At 32.7% G+C, this 18,062-nt stretch overlaps 1 protein-coding gene across 1 annotated transcript in view; it reads right to left on the bottom strand.

Moving 5' to 3' along the window:
• Window positions 1-11,091: 11,091 nt before the first annotated feature.
• Window positions 11,092-18,062, bottom strand: part of LOC143081840 (fibrinogen-like protein A) — a 55,964-nt gene continuing 48,993 nt past the window's right edge. The window contains exon 6 of the mRNA XM_076257518.1: window positions 11,092-12,393. Within this exon, the coding sequence (XP_076113633.1) occupies window positions 12,185-12,393 (209 nt within the window). The 3' untranslated portion in view covers window positions 11,092-12,184. The remainder of the gene's footprint in view (window positions 12,394-18,062) is intronic.

The following is an 18,062-nucleotide window of genomic DNA, read 5'->3' as shown; positions in this document are numbered from 1 at the left end:
TGCATTATTATTCTATTTAAGCGACACAGGTGATGTTACATCAATGCACATGTTAAATAATCCAACTAAAAACATTGAAAGATATAAGGGAGATATGATTGCGCCGCACTGGCGACATTATCTAGCTAGGGGATCTTCCATTTGATATTTTAAAATCAGTAGCCTTGCCGAAGCAGATATTTTGCCACAAGGCGATCCAAACAAATTTAAAGATGTTAATTTAATTTAATATCTGTGCGAAAAGGTGGTTTTTTTTTCAAGTATAGTTGTGTCGAAAACAAATATTAAGAAAACTTGGGGTTTTAGGGTTGGGTTTTTTTTTTTGGTGGGGGAAGAGGGGGGGGTAAATGAAATATTCAATGGGATTTTTGCATGAAAGTAATAATACAATAAAAAAAAATCTCAAAAACTTAAAAAATTTACATAATCCTGAATTTGTTTTAAGGAATTACTATTTCCAAATTAGTGCTGTTATCATACCTTCTTTTTATCCTTGTTATAAAAAGACTTAAAACACAGTACTAGTCTTAAAAGGTATAAAATTTTTAATACACATTTCACATTTTAAAGGTTTGAATCATACTAAACTCATTAAACACACACACATGTTATTTTCAATGTATTTTCGCATTAAAGTGAGAAAAAAAAACAATAAAAAAAAATAACGTCCTCTAAAAAACTTTATAAATTTAAATCATACTAAACTCATTGTACACATATGAAAATATAAAAATATATTGTACAATTCAGGTCATTATATACAAACTATTGAATAGAGAAAAAAACAGCCTTTTGCAAATAGATATATTATATTATTAAAGCAACAAAGGTGAGTATTACATCAATACACATATTAGTTAATTTAAATAAAACCATTGAAGGATGCAAAGGGGAAGGTATTATTGCGCCACATTGTCTCATTTTGGGATCTTCCATTTGATATTTGGAAATGATCAGCCTAACCCAAAAATATGTTTTGCCCCAAGACGTCTTAAGCACATTTACAGATGTAAATTAAATATTATATGTCGATCAAGTTATGTTCAAGTATAGTTGTATCGAAAACAATTATTAGGTCTTTTCACTTTTCTGTGGAAAGACCTATTGTATTTGTTGATTATTATTATTTTCTTCCCCCAAATTTTTTATTCGCGTAACATTTTTGTTTCATAATATATCGCTAAGGTATTTCTTATATGATATCATACAGTTTATGCGCTTTTTATTTTCACCCATTCTAAACCGAACAATTTTCTTTGTAAGAGTTATCTCCCGAACACTGTTTTCCTTGTGACTACATCTCCTCTGTAACCGTAAAAGAAAGCGACAAATTAATTTTATAAAATTGCTCGTTATATCCTTCGCATGATTTGTCCAATTTTGATCGAAGCGATATGAACACTCCATATGAGAGTTATCTCCCCTTATGCATGTGATATAAGTCATTTGCATTTCTAACTGGTAAACCATAAGTGATAAAGACCTAGGGTCTTTTGATTTGAGGTCCATTGTCCGAAAAAAAATGAAAATTAGGTCAACGTCAAAGGTCAAGGTCAAATTCTAAATTTGATTTTGGCTTATTTTCACTTACTTCCAAAAACTGTATAAGATATCGACAACATATTTTACTAAATTGTAAGTTGCGACATGTCGTAACACGTGAATTGTGGTTCAAGTATGTCAAGGTACCGTTGACTGTAAAAGGGAGTTTTCTCCCTTTTCATTTTTAAAATTACATGTATGGTGGTATAACTCATTTACCAAATATAATAAATACCTAGAGTAATTTGTTTAAAGGCTCTCGGTGGGTGACCTTGAAATTGAGCTCAAGGTCAAAGTTAAATTTGATGTTCTGGATTTTGACCTTTGCTTTAACTTCATATTTAAACACGATAAAGCCATGGGATTTTTTTCATTAGGTTGCAATTTACATGACCTTGAAATTTAACCGGAAATGACTTTGTGTAAACCGGACGTAGCTTTGTTTTGTACTTATTTGATGTGAAAGTATATCAGACCATATATTTTTGGAATCAGTGTCCAGTAAACTATCAAATAATACCGAAAGTGACATTTTCCAGACCAAAGTAACAAATTATCTCCCTTCTTTCAAAGAAATTGATTAGAAACCATATGTTTTTTGAATCAGCGTACAGTAAGTTATCATTTGACACTCTATATGACATTTTAAACTGTATTTTAATATTTTCATATCAATATGAATCGTAAGAAGTGGAAAGACCTTCAATTTTTCTCTGAAAAATTGGTTTTAAATTTATTTTAATTTTTTTTTTCTTCGGCCTAATTTTGTTCTTGCGATAAATATTTGTTTCGCAATATGTCGCTCAGATATTTTTCATATTATATCGTATAGTTCATGCGCTTTTAAATTTCACCCTGCTAAGACGAACATTTTTCTTTGTAAGAGTTATCTCCCCGAACACTGTTTTCCTTGTGACTACATCTCCTCCGTAACCGTAAAAGAAAGCGACAAATTTATATTATAAAATTGCTCGTTATATCCTTCGCATGATTTGTCCTATTTTGACCGAAGCCATATGAATACTTCATATGAGAGTTATTTCCCCTTATGCATGTGATATAAGTGATATTCATTTCTATCTTGTAAACCATAAGTGATAGAGACCTAGGATCTTTTGATTTGAGGTTTTTGATCCAAAAATAAGAAAATTAGGTCAAGGTCAGAGGTCAAGGTCATAATTTAAATTTGGTTTTGGCTTATTTTCAATTCATTTCAACACATGAATTTTGATTGAAAGGGTACGCTAACATTGAATTGGAGTTTTCTCCCCTCTTATATCAAAAATTAGGCATATAGCGATATAACTCATTAACCATATATAATTAAGACCTATGATCTTTTGATTTGAAGCCCTTGGTTTATGAACTTGAAATTGAACTCAAGGTCATAGGTTAAATTGACGTTTTAGATTTTGACCTTTGTTTTTACCTAATATGTATACATGATAAAGCCATGGGACTTTTTGCATTCCGTTGCAAGACACTTGACCATGGAAAAGCCAACCCAAAGTGACCTTGTGTAAACCGGAAATAGCTATTTTTGTACTTATTTATGTAAAAGTATACTAAACAATAAATTATTTGAATCAGAATCAAGTAAACTATCAAATTAAACCGGAAGTGACATATTTCAAACCGGAAGTAGCAATTTATCTCCCTTATTTAGAAAAAAAATGTATAGAAACCGTATATTTTTGGAATCAGTGTACAATAAGCTACCATTTGACGGTGGATATGATATTTCAAACTGAATTTTCATAGTTCTGTATCAAAATTGATCTTTATGGGTGGAAAGACCTTCAATTGTTCTCTGAACAATTGGTTTTTAATTGTATTTGTTTCTTCGTTTGTTTGGGTTTTTTTTTGGGGGGGGGGGGCGGTAAACATTGCATTTTCACAATAATCAAAAGACAATGAATAATCTTTTTTCTCAAAACTTAAAAAAAAATATGTAATCCTGAAAAAATATATAAGGAATTACAAATTCCAAATAATGGCTGTTCTTTCTTTGTACTCTTGTTATAAAAACGACTTAAAACAAAGGACTATTCTTAATAAGTATAACATTTCAATACATTTGAAATACATAATTGAAAATGAGTAATCTTGCCCAAACAGATATATTGCTACAAGACGTCTCATTCACATTTATAGATGAAAATATAATTCAAGATATGTGCGATCAAGTTAATTTCAAATATAGTTGTATCGAAAACAGTTATTATGTAAAATTTGGTTTTTTTTTTGTTTTTTGTTTTTTGTTTTTGTTTTTGTTTTTAATGAAATCTTCAATGACATTTTTGCAGTAAAAAAACAAAAGACTATAAAATTTCAATACACATTTCACATTTTAAAAGTTTGAAATAAACTGAACTCGATGCACATAAATGAAAATACATTAAACACTTATGTACAAACTAACCAATAGAAAATTCCATAACTAAAACTTTACTGTAGTATCGGAAAGTCTATTTTTGTAGTACCGTCTTTTGACTCCGGAGTATACAGTCTTTCGACAGGTAACCTACGTAGGACGAACATTTTGGTACTTGTTCAAGAAAGAGCAACTACGAGAAGTAAAATCAAGCTTAATGTCGGCGCAATTTGGCGGAAAAAATAACTGTTTTATGTTTCCGGACTTGGTACATGCATTTCCTTATATTAGGTAGCACTCCACAGCACGGGGGGTCAACTTCCTATTATTGGGTATACGGGGATGTGCCAAAAATATGGGTCATCATTTTGCGAGATTTTATATAAAAATGACCCTCCTTTTTAATGACATCCTATATTAAAATGCATTTACGTTTGATAACTATATATTGATTCGGGGTATGATCTACATATCATATATAAATATGCTATTGAGAATCATACATTATTAATGGTCAATTATTATATTAAATTAAATCAATTCATTTGAAAGTTCACCTTTCAAACAAAGTGCTTTCAAATAAGTTCCCAAATGAACCCCGGTGAGTTAGTGCTTATATAAGCATGGCTCATATTTTAAATATTGTATATAAGTATAGGTCATTCTTTCTTAAATATTTATATAACTATAGGTACTGAATTTCAGTGAATGTTATATTAAAATGGGTACGTTTTTGAGGCAAAAATGGCACACCCCTACCAAGAAAATATCGAAGTTACCCCCCCGTGCTCCACAGTTAGAAAATAAAATTAAAAATGAGCCACAAAATGTTTTATCATCTCCTATTCCTGGATTTCTAATACATTAATCTAACTGTTTGTGTTGTACATGTGCATATGTATGTAATCAGTATATTCCATAGATTTGATTTTCAAAAGTTAAAAGAGTGAAAATTAATTCCTTTTATGTGTATCCATGGCAACATTCTGCATTTATTTACCATAAAATATTGCAAAAAGGGGGGTGGACATGTCACATATCCCCTCAAAATTTGGATCAAACTAGAATTTCAATGCCTTTGAGTGATACCTTTTTAGAAACTGTTTTCATAAATCTTCCTTATGATCAAATAAAAAATGGGTGTCTTTCGCCTCATTTTTTCGTAAAATCCAATCACAAAGTTCGTGCGATAAAAAGTTGGAAAAAAACATTACAATAATTGCCGGACCAATGTATGGTAGGGACATGCAAATACGGACTGTCATACAGAAAACAGCCTATATTACATACATTACATAATCTTGATGTTCATATAAACCCAATACAAAGGCTATTTTAATACTCAGCTATCCAAAAATGAATTTTATTCCACACTAGCTCTCATATTTGAAAAATCCACAGGGGCCAAAATGCGAAACTACACACCTAACTGTGGAGTGCTACCTTAAACCTAATTTTATAGCTAGCTTACCTTCTTACTTGTATGAGTTAATAGAGTTAATTGTTTCCCCAAATTGTACCGGTTTTAAACTTGATTTTACTTCTATCAGTTGCTCTAGATCTTGCTTGACTGATACCATAATGTCCTACATCAGAGTATATAACCTGTCGAAAAGTTATATACCCCTGAGTCAAAAGTCGGTAATATGAAAGTGGCTTTTCAAATAATCTTTGGTAAACGTTAGATAATCCATTATGTACCATTTCCTATTGCCACATACAAAGGCAAATACGTCTGATACTAATGTACATATTTTCTGTAAAATATTAACACAAGCAAGGAAACAAATTGCAATAAGTATTTAAACAATACAACATTTAGACTAATCGGGTGGTAACTTTCCTTTCTTTGTTTAACGTGACCAAATTTTAGCATGCAAAAATAACATTATTTGTATCTCTGCTCAGTTCGTTATTATATTGCATGTGATGGATGGCTTGGAGGCGTCAACATGCTTGATTTGACTACAACACTGACGGTCCGAGACCACCATTGTCGTCCCTTGATTATATAGTCCATAGTGTTGACAGTGGATTACTTGCCATTAATTTTTATACCCCTTCCAAATTTATTTCTTCATGTTTAATGCTTCAATAGCAAGTAGGGGGTGAAATTACACTGTAAAAAAATTTGGGTCCAGAATTTTCAGGGAAAGTAGTGATTTGGTCCAACTGAAAAAGGTTTAAAATTAGCACTTCGGAAGCTGTTTAAAAGATTTCAAGACGCCCTAAACATAAAATTGTCCTTATTTTGAGTTAGAGACGATGAAGTTTTCTATCATTTTGATATAATTTGTCCCAAAAGTAGTACAACACACTGTAAAAGTTTCTTTGAGAAAGCGCAGGTGGGATTTTTTTATTTTTATTTATGTTCTAAAAGAAATGCACTACGAAATAACTGTGGTCTCGTACCTAAGAGGTGAAATCTGTTAATATAGAATCTGTACTTTGGCAACTTCCCTAAATGATTTGATTGTGTCAATTTGTCATATAGCATGAAACTAAAGGATTTAAACTTTTATTTATAGAATTTCTGCAAAAATGACCAATTTTGGCATTTTATGGTCAAAATAGGCATTTTATAACTTTTTCAATATTGATGCATAAATGGCATCCTGACTTTCTATCTGACAGGTTTTCATGTGTCAATATTTGTGTTTCTATGCCTTTATCTACTTCTTTGACTTTATTTTTGAACTCTGAATCTACAGAAAAGAAAATTATCTCAGACAAAATGTGTAAAATGTGTTGTATAAATGACCCTTGTCTAACGCCTTGTTTGGATGAAGTCAATAGTGGGGAGCATGGTACATAAAATTTGATGTCCATAATAAAAACCTCACTAAATTTGTATCAAATGCACTTTACAATATCTATTATACCTGTTCCATTTCACATAATATCTTTCTTTTCTTCTGTAGGATAGCAAGTGGTTTAAATTTAAGCCTGTTGAGAATAAATTGCATGCAAGTTTTTCCCTAAAAAGGCAAACATCTTTGTATCAGACCATACTGTTTGTAAGAAAAGTTAATTGCAAGAGTCTTTTTGTGCTCAGATTTGTTGTATCATGTCACATGAGTATAGAAATGATAAAAAAGACACAAATTTTTATTTCTTATAGCCTCGATATGCATTTTTTAATGTAAATATGTGGCACGGCCTAAATTGACCCTAAAGTTTTTCAGTCTTACTTGGCCTAAGACCCTTTAAACTAATATGATATGTTATTTGTAACTTTTCTTTCCATTTAAAGTACTTTCCATACATATGTCAGGATTATTTATAACCAAAAAGCTTCACAAATTTAAAATTGCTGGAAAATATTACATCTTCATGTAAGGCCTCCCTTCATTGATAAACCTCAATTTTTAGGCGCAGGCTCATATAAATTTGACTTTTGAATAATTATGGCAAGTCTGATAAATCAAATGAGTCCTCTATTGCTTTAAGTACATGATAAGTTATATATTAAGGCATTTAAAAAGTATTTTTTTGCAATATTTTAATTTTTAAAGCCCCAAATGTTGATAGTTAAAATTTTTCAATTTTAACGTCAAAATTTTACACGCAAAGATGAGTATAGAACTTAACTTAATGTATTAATATACATCCTATTGTCATGAAACTTTGTAAGCAGTGTTATAATTTATTAAGCTTTGGTCATACCAAGTTTTTTTAAGATTTGTCAACTCTTTCTACCCTATTAGGTCCGAGACCACCATTGTCGTCCCTTGATTTTCGTTGTTCACAAATATAGTCCCTAGTGTTGACAGTGGGCTACTTGCCATTAATTTTTATACCCCTTCCAAATTTATTTCTCCATGTTTAATGCCTCAAATTGCAAGTAGGGGGTGAAATTACACTGTAAAAAATTTGGGTCTAGAATTTTAAAGGAAAGTAGTGATTTGGTCCAGCTGAAAAAGGTTTAAAATTAGCACTTCGGAAGCTGTCAAAAAATTTCAAGACGCCCTAAACATAAAATTGTCCATATTTTGAGTTAGAGACGATGAAGTTTTCTATAATATTGATATAATTTGTCCCAAAAGTAGAACAACGCACTGTAAAAGTTTCTTTGAGAAAGCGCAGGTGGGATTTTTTTTATTTTCATTTATGTTCTAAAAGAAATGCACTACGAAATAATTGTGGTCTCGGACCTGACGTCATACTTTTTGATACGATGTTCATAAGTGTGACGTGAAAGTTTATTTTCTTGGTTTGCTGATGAAACAAACAAAAGCAATGTTTTATAATGTAAAACACAAAAATACAATCTGATAGATTAATAATTAGATTTTCGCCATATTGATGTTGTAAGCTACATATACCTTTTGGGCAAGTGTGCGCTGCCATATCAAATAGGCTTTATATTCTATCGAATAACTGACTCTTTACACATATCATTATGCAAAACACAAATGATATATATATTGTTCATTGTTGACCACCGTAGGTACATCTCTTTATGTCCTAAGATTGTGTGTGTAGATGGGTTGTTGTGCGTACATCCAAAATATCTTGTGTCTCTTTTACCCTATTTGTAGAAATTTCCTACCGGAATATACACTCACCAATTACCATAAAGGTTTGTCAGAACATGTTAAGTACTATTTTATTCAAGCAAAGTTTAAAACATTGCAATTTAAGCAAATATTTATGTATAAGCAAAACTACACAGATGACTGTTTGTGATAGCAACAACATCTATGTACATCATGTACATGTTCACTTAACTTATAATTAATATTAAAGAGGGAATACAGAAAACCAAACTGGTCACGTTGACTTATTTTGGGATCCTCTTTTTAATATCTAAAAATAGGTCGCCTAATTTAAAAAGGTATTTTGTAACAAAATGTTAGATACAAATATGTTAAAAGTCAGTAAAATTTGGAAAAATGTTTTTGATTTTTAGTTGTTCTTTGTGTATAGTTTAACAAATAAAAATAGGTATGTAAAATGTCTCTTTTGAAAATTATATTACATTTTTGCATTAGTTTTCAATTACAAGGGTTAAATAGTGGCTTGTATATACCTTCTTCATTATCTTTTTAACAAAGTGACTGTTAACAATGGACGATTCTTAAGTATAAAATTGGAGTAAAAATTATACATGATTATAAAAGTTTGAATTATATCAAATAGGGTTTAAAATGTCATTTCTGGTATCAGACGTAAGCTTACTAAAAGCTAATTCCAAAAATATATGGTTTCTATACACTCTTGCTTAAAATAAGGCAGATAATTGCTACTTCCGGTTTGAAAAATGACACTTTCGGTTTTATATGATAGGTTACTTGACACAGATTCCCCAAAAAAATATATGGTTCCATATGCTTTTACATTGAACATGTTGAATTAATTTTAAAAATGCTACTTCCGATTTACCTAAGGTCACTTCCGGTTGAATTTTTCAAGGTCATGTGTTATCCTACAAAATGAAAATTCCTTTTCTAAGGCTTTATCATGTATCAATATGAAGTTATAGCATAAATCAAAATTTAGAACCTAAAATTTACCTTTGACCTTGACCTAAATTTCATGGTCGTAAAGCAAGGACCTCAAATCAAAAGACCCTAAATCTTTACTATATATGGTTGATAAGTTATCTCACAATACAGCTTATTTCAAACATTACAGGGGACGAAACTCCCATTAAATGTCAACGCAACCTTTAAAAAAAATATATATGTTACAACATGTCGCAACTGACAATTTAGTAAAAATATTTTGTCGATATCTTATACGGTTGGTGAAGAGAAGCAATAATAAGCCAAAATAAAAATTTAGGACATGACCTTGACCTTTGAGCCTGATCTTATTTTATTTTTTTGCTGGATTAAGGAACTCAAATCAAACGACTCTGGGTCTCTATAACTTATGGTTAACAAGTTACAACTACATTTCACTTATTTCAAATACAGAAAGGAAATAACTATGGATTCTCCATAAAGCTTCCGTCAAAATTAAAAGTAACCTTATTTTACAATTCGAAGGAGTAGTCATAACAAGAAAATAGTGTTCGGGGAGATAACTCTTACAACGAACAGTGTTCTGTTAAGCGGTGTCAGTTTCAAAAGCGCATTAACTGTTCGATATCATATATCAAAAATCTAAGCGCCATGATTTGAAACACCAAAACAGCGAAAGAAAAAAATTAGGTGGCAGAAAAAAAAATAATCAATACAAAAGCAAAAGGTCTTTCAATGGAAAATTGGAAAGACCTAATAATACATATGTAATGTAAAGTTATTTTTAAATTTGACATGTATTCCGGTAAAAGGGAGATAATCAAAATTGAATCATATTCGTTCGCCTTTTACAAACGAATGATACGTCCGATACTTTAAACGTTAAGTATCAGTTATGAATAATTTCATCGCAAGTCCGGGACTTCCTGTTTTGTATTAGTTTAAGTGCTAGCCTTTATAAGAATCAGGCAATTTAGAAGAATTTTAAAACATGGCCGAAAAAAAAATGCCGACTTAACCATCCTCTGTTGAAGTTACTGTCATCCTGATTAAGAAATGGTAATTATAAATTTCAACCGAATTATATCTTGAAATACCAAAACAGGAAAACGAATGTTATATGTGTGCACTATTATACATTTTGAACTTAAAATAATGTAAACTTAAGCGCGTTTTAGTTTGTCATGTTTTCACCATTGTCTGATCCTTAGGCAGAATGGGACTTAATCTGCAAATATTTTTGCAATAAATGTTTGACAATGCAATATTCAGTTTGAATAAGTGGCAACTTAATCTTCCATGTAAAATGAAACCAACATTTAGCATGCACTATTCGCGGTAAAGTAAGCATGTCGCATAAAATTGGTGACGTTTATTTAGATCAACATGCTATTCTTGTCACCATGTAGGCATTCCAGTAGAAGATTGTATCTAACTTTCTTTTTCATTAAGTAAAATATTTACAGTATAAATGTTTATTCCGCCAAAATCACCATTGTGATCAGGTGAAATTACCTTAAAAACCAAAAAAACCTAATACAAAAGTTGTAGAGCTAATATAACTGAAAAGGACCAAAAGGTATTAACAGATCTGGACACGAAATAACAGCTATGTGATATGGGGATATATTCCTTAATCAAAAATTATATATTAGAAGAGCCGATTTCAATAAAACAGTCTGCTTATTTCAAATGAGAATTGTGAATATTTTGTGCTCTTCAGTTTGTTTTGCTTTTTATTTTTATTTCAAGAAATATCTTTTAATAGATCCGTTAAAGGCAAATCTATTTTAGACAGGTATTTTATTTTTCTTCACATGTTTCTTTTTTTTTTAATCCAATCTCAGATCATTTGGTTTACTGTACCAATGACCTTTCTTTTATTTCAATCAAAATATTCAACATTTATATAAAATAAATATTGGTAAACAAATATAAAATACAATGACATCTTTCATGTCTTTGTGAAAACGATTTTTTTTTTCAAATTTTATTTTTATAAACCATAAGCATTCGATGCACAAAATGTTTCACAAAGATATGAAGGATAATGGATAAAGCGTATTGATAACAGTCTGCAAAGATGAAAATTACTGTTTATATTTCAAACTTAACATCTTATGTCTAGAGCTTGTCCGTCTCTACAGCAATACGAACTGATTACATAATAGTCCTCATATAACAGTTGAAATATGTGGTATAAAATGCCGTTTCACGTGTCCATTTAAAAAATCTTGCATTTCATTCTAAATTTATAGAAGCTTTAAAAATATTGAATTATCGTTTAATGAATTATTGTCAATTTCGTTCTTAAATGCCAGTCTTTGTAAGAATCGGGCAATTGGAAAAACAAATCAAAACACGGTTGAAAAAAAAACACTGACCTAACTATCCTATTTTTAAGTTACCCTCATCCTGAATTCGAAATGGTAGGTCTTTGATTTTTGCGTGTCTGGTAATTCGAGAATCTTCTAGATAACTTTTGGTTAGAATGATAGCAAATTACGGAGTTAGCTCCCCTTAATTGTTAATTCAAGTGCATTTTAACCAAATTATATCTTGAATTACGAGAACAGGAAAAGGAAACGAATGTTATATTCGTGCATCGTTATACATTTTGAAAATAAATTAATGTCAACTTAAGTGGTTTTTGTTTGTCATTTTTTCACCACTGTCTGATTTTTAGGCAGACTGGCACTTAATTGCTCTTTAAACACAAAATGACATGGTTTCAGCTACCACTTGTACATAATAATGATTAAACAACGGGTTATCGTCGGTGCATGTTGCTTCACATTATTTAATTCCTTTGTATCCTCATGTCTGATTTGATATAATACATGGAATCCCATCGCAGTTTGGTGATGTCCTTGTTGTTCAAATCATTAGATCCTTCGCATGGCCAGATCCACCAAGCCCCGTACCCATGATCCAATATACAAGTATGAACAGGACTCTGGTTAAAGGTAGAAAACTGTCGTCCATTGTTGTAATATTGCATATAATCGTCTGCAATTATTTTCAATATGTCTATTAATCTAATAATTTGGCTGCTGATATTTTTAAAGGTTTTTTTAAATTGTATTACTCTTCTACATATATGTTTTATCATTTTTGTAGACGGTCTTTTAATGCATATACCTAGCAATCTAATTTTACATTACATTTTGCCGTTTGAGTTTTACTCATTGTTAAAGGCTGTACTGTGACCTGTATTTAGTTACATATATATTCTTTGGTCTCTAGAGGATACATTTTGTAGTTGTCTCATTGGTAATCATACCATATCTTCTTATACCTATAACTTATATAAAACCGAAGACAAATAGTAAAGTTATGTCGGGGTATCATTTGCCAGTTTGATCAATAACCAGTTCCATGTATACAGATATGTTAGAGTCAAATCTTTGTCTTGCCACAAACCTGTGTCCTTTCCTCGGAGTTCGGTATTTTGTTATTTTACTTTATCCTCAGATCTGTGTCTTGTGACATTATGACACTCAAATCTGTGGCCTTTAGTCCGGCCTCAAATCTGTGTCCTTTTCTTAGATATGTGACCCGAAACATCATGACAGTCTTTGCTTATTCAAATCCGTGTCCCTTATAAAGTAGACTTTCAGCAAAACAACATAATAACAAATTGTCAGTTAGAAAGAGTTTGTTTGACTCAGCAGATCCGCACAAAGTTCACAATTCATAAAAAAAACACAAAAAAAAAACCCACACAATCAATTAAACCTTTTGATTGGCCTTCAAGACTTCTTGACTTATTTGACGACCCCCCCCCCCCCACAAAACGGGTTTATGACCTATGTATCTATATTGAGAGGGAGAAAGTTTAAATATTTTGACTATTATCACTATTAATCTTATTCGTTGATTTAAAAGTAATTAAAAGAAACTTGATAATAAGGCTATCTAATAACCAAAAAATAAAAAGTATCAGCTCTTTTTACATGCAAGAAACTGTAAACCCCTTTTCTTCCGGTCCCCCCTCTTCCATTGATTCTCCCTCTCTATATGCGTAGTTCAACACACATTAACTTTTCAATGGCCTTAACTGATGTTAATTTAAATGAATATTAAAGTCGTATTGATATCTTTGACAACAAAAATATTTCCTCGAAGGCGTTTTGATAATTATGACGTCAACACACAGAACAGTGTATACTTTGATGATTAGGACACAGATATGAGGAAAAAGGCCATATATTTGTTACGTCTATGACGATATATAGAATATGCCACAGATCTGAGGAAGGGACACATATTTCAGGCCTACATATAGCTTAAGTTTTAGTATTTACTGATTATAGTTTAAATTAAGATTGTTTAACACAAACAATAAGGTACTTTACCGAATTTCAGTTAATTCTCGTCAAGAACTGGTTGCTTGAAATCTGTGAAAATTGCTAGTCAAACCAGAGCTAACTAGACCGGATAAGCATATCTTGAAATGAATATGACAGGTGTTTTCCATCCGTTTGATGTGTTTGAGCTTTTGATTTTGCCATTTGATAAGGGACATTCCGTTTTGAATTTTCCTTGCAGTTCGGTATTTTTGTTATTTTACTTTATAATACAACCAAGTCGATGTCAAATTTTATCCTAGAAGAAACTTTACTGCTGGTGGACTATTCCCCGAGGGAATAATTAACTTGGTAGTTTAATGCATGATAAAACAAAGAATACAAAGAACATACCGGATGGGACATCGCCCGGGTTACCAAAGTCCTTGTCTGCTACACGGAACACTGCAGCATTTGATGTGTGTGTTCCATGGAATATCCTTCAGGATACCCCTGATTTGACTTATGTACAGATAGAATATAGTAATAACTTTAGAAATTCAGATACCTTTCAAAAATTAAAACCATGTACTGTTAATATTTTCGACTGTTTAAAAACACACCTGCTACAAGTTTATCAACTCCAATCATTTCTACTTGTAAACATAAAAAAGGAAAGAGAGCACGTGTAAGACATATGTTAATCACGACTCCAGATTTCACTAGCACCTTAACAGGAAAAACTTATTATACAAAACCTTTTGATTTTCTGGACTGTTCCACGGACAATGTCGTTTACGGAATTTAATGTACTTTATGTTAACTACTTTATGTTGGTGAAACTCGACAGACGAGTAAAAGGATGAATCAACAGCGGTCTGAAAATAAAGGTCCGCAATTCAGGGTTCTTTATAATCATTTGATCAACCAGACCATGATCCTTCTTTATCTATCAAAGTACATTTGTACGCATCATCGAGGAAAAATATCACCACACCAATAGCCCTATACTATGTACTCCTTTCCAAAAAGATAGAGATAATTTATGAATAAGGGAACTAGGTACTGCAATGCCATATGGTTGCAATGATAACACCAAAAGAGTAGGAAACTTGTGCAGCCTGCTTAGTCCGGCCGATTGGTGCAGATATAGAGCAGAATTGCTCACTTGATGAGAAAAGCATGAAACTTTGCAGAGTAGTTCTTGGTTATATACCCTTTGATTTCAGCTATGGACCCACTCTGAAAAATTCAATATGGCTGCCATTTTCAAGATGGCGGAAAAACGGTATAAATATCAAGATTGTCCAAAAGGTATTCTATATAATTTCGGAAGTTAAAGTAATGATTCTTCAAAAATGGACTTCATGTTCTTGAATTTGTTATCAAATAATTTTAAAATATAAAAAAAAATAATTTGGTTATTTCTGTAACACATACATTTGCAAATTTCGCTGCATATACAAAAACAAATATCGAAATTCAAAATGTTAATCAATATGTTACATGTTACTCTTTAAACGCTTTCAGTTTTAATAGTTGGAATAAAATAGGTTGAAATGAGTCGATTGAACGTTAATATAGGTCGGTTAAATGTGGTGGAATAGTAGGTAACTCATCTGAACTTTGAGGCAGTGCCGAGGGCACATTGTCTCGTGTCTCTTCAATGTCACGTCTTACGTCACTTATCGCGTTTTCATCTGCGGTACCTACTACATCGTCAAATTATTCTATGTAATCAATAGGTTTACCTTTCTTCAGGTGGAATAGGCAATTGTCATCATTTAAAATGGTTAAGGGGCAACTATTTGCTTTTCCAACTACGTGCGAAACCAATTGCATGGTCCTAAAATGCACTTCTGGTCAGCACTACTATTAGTTTTAATGGTAACAGTCATTTCTGAGTTTGGTGGAACTGTGATGGTTCGTTTTATGCAAACTTGCTGAGTTGAAATCTCGTTTCCACCGTTAACATATGCCGCATTTATCACTTAATTGTTGATGGTAATTGTGGGAGTACTCAGGTTTATCACTGCGCTCAGTGAGTCCAAAATATCTAGCCTAAGTATAACATCGTTTGTTAATGGCTCTTTGCACACATCCCATTGTCTGTTTACTCTATTAATGTCGAGAGTCGTTCTTTGTAATCTTCCCAATAACAAGCTGTTAACCAAAACCACGTAGCGTTACGTTCTCAAAATCTCCATTTTCTGCCGGAATTAATTTCTCATTTACTAATGTTATCATTGCAGCAGTGTCCAAAATCATGCTCATATTCTGGTCATGTATAGTACCTCGTACTGCTGAGCTCTTTCAAATGGTTCGTCTGATGACAATATCGGACGAGGCCGTGGGCCTCTGTTCGATTTTGTGATGAGGTGATGTTTCATGACCAATAGACTGTGGAATCGTATGTTGGCCTACTGGCCCGACCCTTTGCTGTTTAAAGACTCCATTGTTGGGGTTGCACTTTGATTTGCTTCGTATCCTTGTGAAGGTGATCGTTGTCTGAAATAACCGGGATTTCGGGAGTTTGCCCGTGGAGATGCTAACCGTTGTCTTTAGGGACTACTAGTATATGCTCTCTAGCTTAGTGGGGTTGTTGCTGATCGATAGGGATAAAGCTTGGGTGTATTTCTATCATGCGATCTACCGCGAATGTATTGCTCAGGAGATCTTCCACGTGTATATTGATCAGGTGATCTTCCATTGATCATGAACTGGTGATCTTCCATGACTATTTGATCAGAAGAACCGAGTTTATACTAATAAATCGGTCAATCCACGGTTATGCTGATTAGTTAAAAGCTTAACATCAGCTAGTTATGTGACAATTTGATTGAGGTTATGCCCCTCATTATCCCAAAGTCTGCTCATATTTCCTTTATCGGTCGGTGATACTGCGCCATCAGCAAAGTAGACTTGTCGATGGTTATAATTGGCACTTTTTTATCCATACATCGCCATCTGGTTTGCTATTGAGGTTTTTAGTTGATTTAACGCCTTGTTGGAATTTTCTGGGTTCCTCTTTATTACACGCCCTTGAAGAATCTTTGTCTTTACATTCTCGACGGAATGCTTCGGTTCCAATCTGGTTTGATCGTCTTTCTTGCTGAAGCGCTGCTCCAAATGAATGCTTTTTTTAATGCCTTGGAATCATCATCTGTGCGAGCGTACTCAAAGTCAACATCGGCCTGCAATATGGGACCTACACACATTTTTCTGTTTCCCCATTGTCATCTACCGGAAGTTCGTTCAAATTGGTAAATGAACGCCTTACAAGTCATGGATCCTCTCCAATTGAGTTTTTTTTTTTGCATTTTTGGGAGCTGTGGGCTTCGTCTCCGGTCCCTTGCACCAAGATTTTCTTGCCATCAGGTATATTCTCTCTCCAATGAGGAGTCTGAGGAATAGGTGTTGCCACCCTCTTTTTTGTTTCCTCTGCCCTTTCCTAGATCGGTCAGTGGAGTCAGCTTGCTGTTATGGGAAGCCTGTCATAATTGGAGTGATAAATGTGGGATTTGCCATTGACTCGACGGGGATGATACTGTAAGTATACACTACATTCAGCATTGGAGAAACTTGATAGAATCCACTTGCAGCCAATTGTTTCTATAATTGAGTGCTGCTCGGAACCAAATATTATTGACTCATAGTAGATGGTAAGTGTTTATAAGAAGACACATAAGCCTGTTGCTGGTATCCTTGATAGGTACTAGAGGTTTTTAGTATGTTCGTAATTGGAGATTGTTGTTGAATAATTTGAACTGTCTCATACAGGGCCAAGGACCCTGGCATAGGACTTTTGACTTAAGGTGAAGACACCTTCAACAGAGTTGGCGCGGTTGCTGGTTCATGCGAACTATAATTGGGGAAAGACCCAATGCATGGGTTTTGTTGTGTACTTTTGGTAAACATGCGTTGTACTGGCTAAGGTCAAATTTTGGCTTAGATGATGTGTCCATTGCAGGAATTTTAACTTCTTTATTTGGATTGTCCACTAATTCATTTACAACAGATGCCAGTTGTTGGAAGGTACCCTGCTGTTCAAATGCACTTTTAAATTGAACTGTGTCTACTTCCTCAGTTGTTGTCAGCTTGTCCATTCGTCTCACCACAGCATTGAATATCTTATTGGTCTGACCATCAATTCCGCCAAGCAATTATTGTGGTCTATCCTGTCTTCATACTGCTGAAGTTGCTGAAATATTGCTCTCGTCTGTTCGTTATTAATATGCATTGCCTCTTTCTGTTCAGCTTGAAACGTAATGAGACCAACACATATTTTATCAATTCGTGATGATTTGCTCTGTTTTATATTGCGGTAATCTCAGCTGTTCTTAGGGCATTATATTTATTATCTGCTCAAATTCTTTGTGCAATTGTTTA

Source organism: Mytilus galloprovincialis, chromosome 7 (genome assembly GCF_965363235.1).
Source record: "Mytilus galloprovincialis chromosome 7, xbMytGall1.hap1.1, whole genome shotgun sequence".
Taxonomy (NCBI): Eukaryota; Metazoa; Mollusca; class Bivalvia; order Mytilida; family Mytilidae; genus Mytilus; species Mytilus galloprovincialis.
This window is presented reverse-complemented; position numbering and strand designations above follow the sequence as displayed.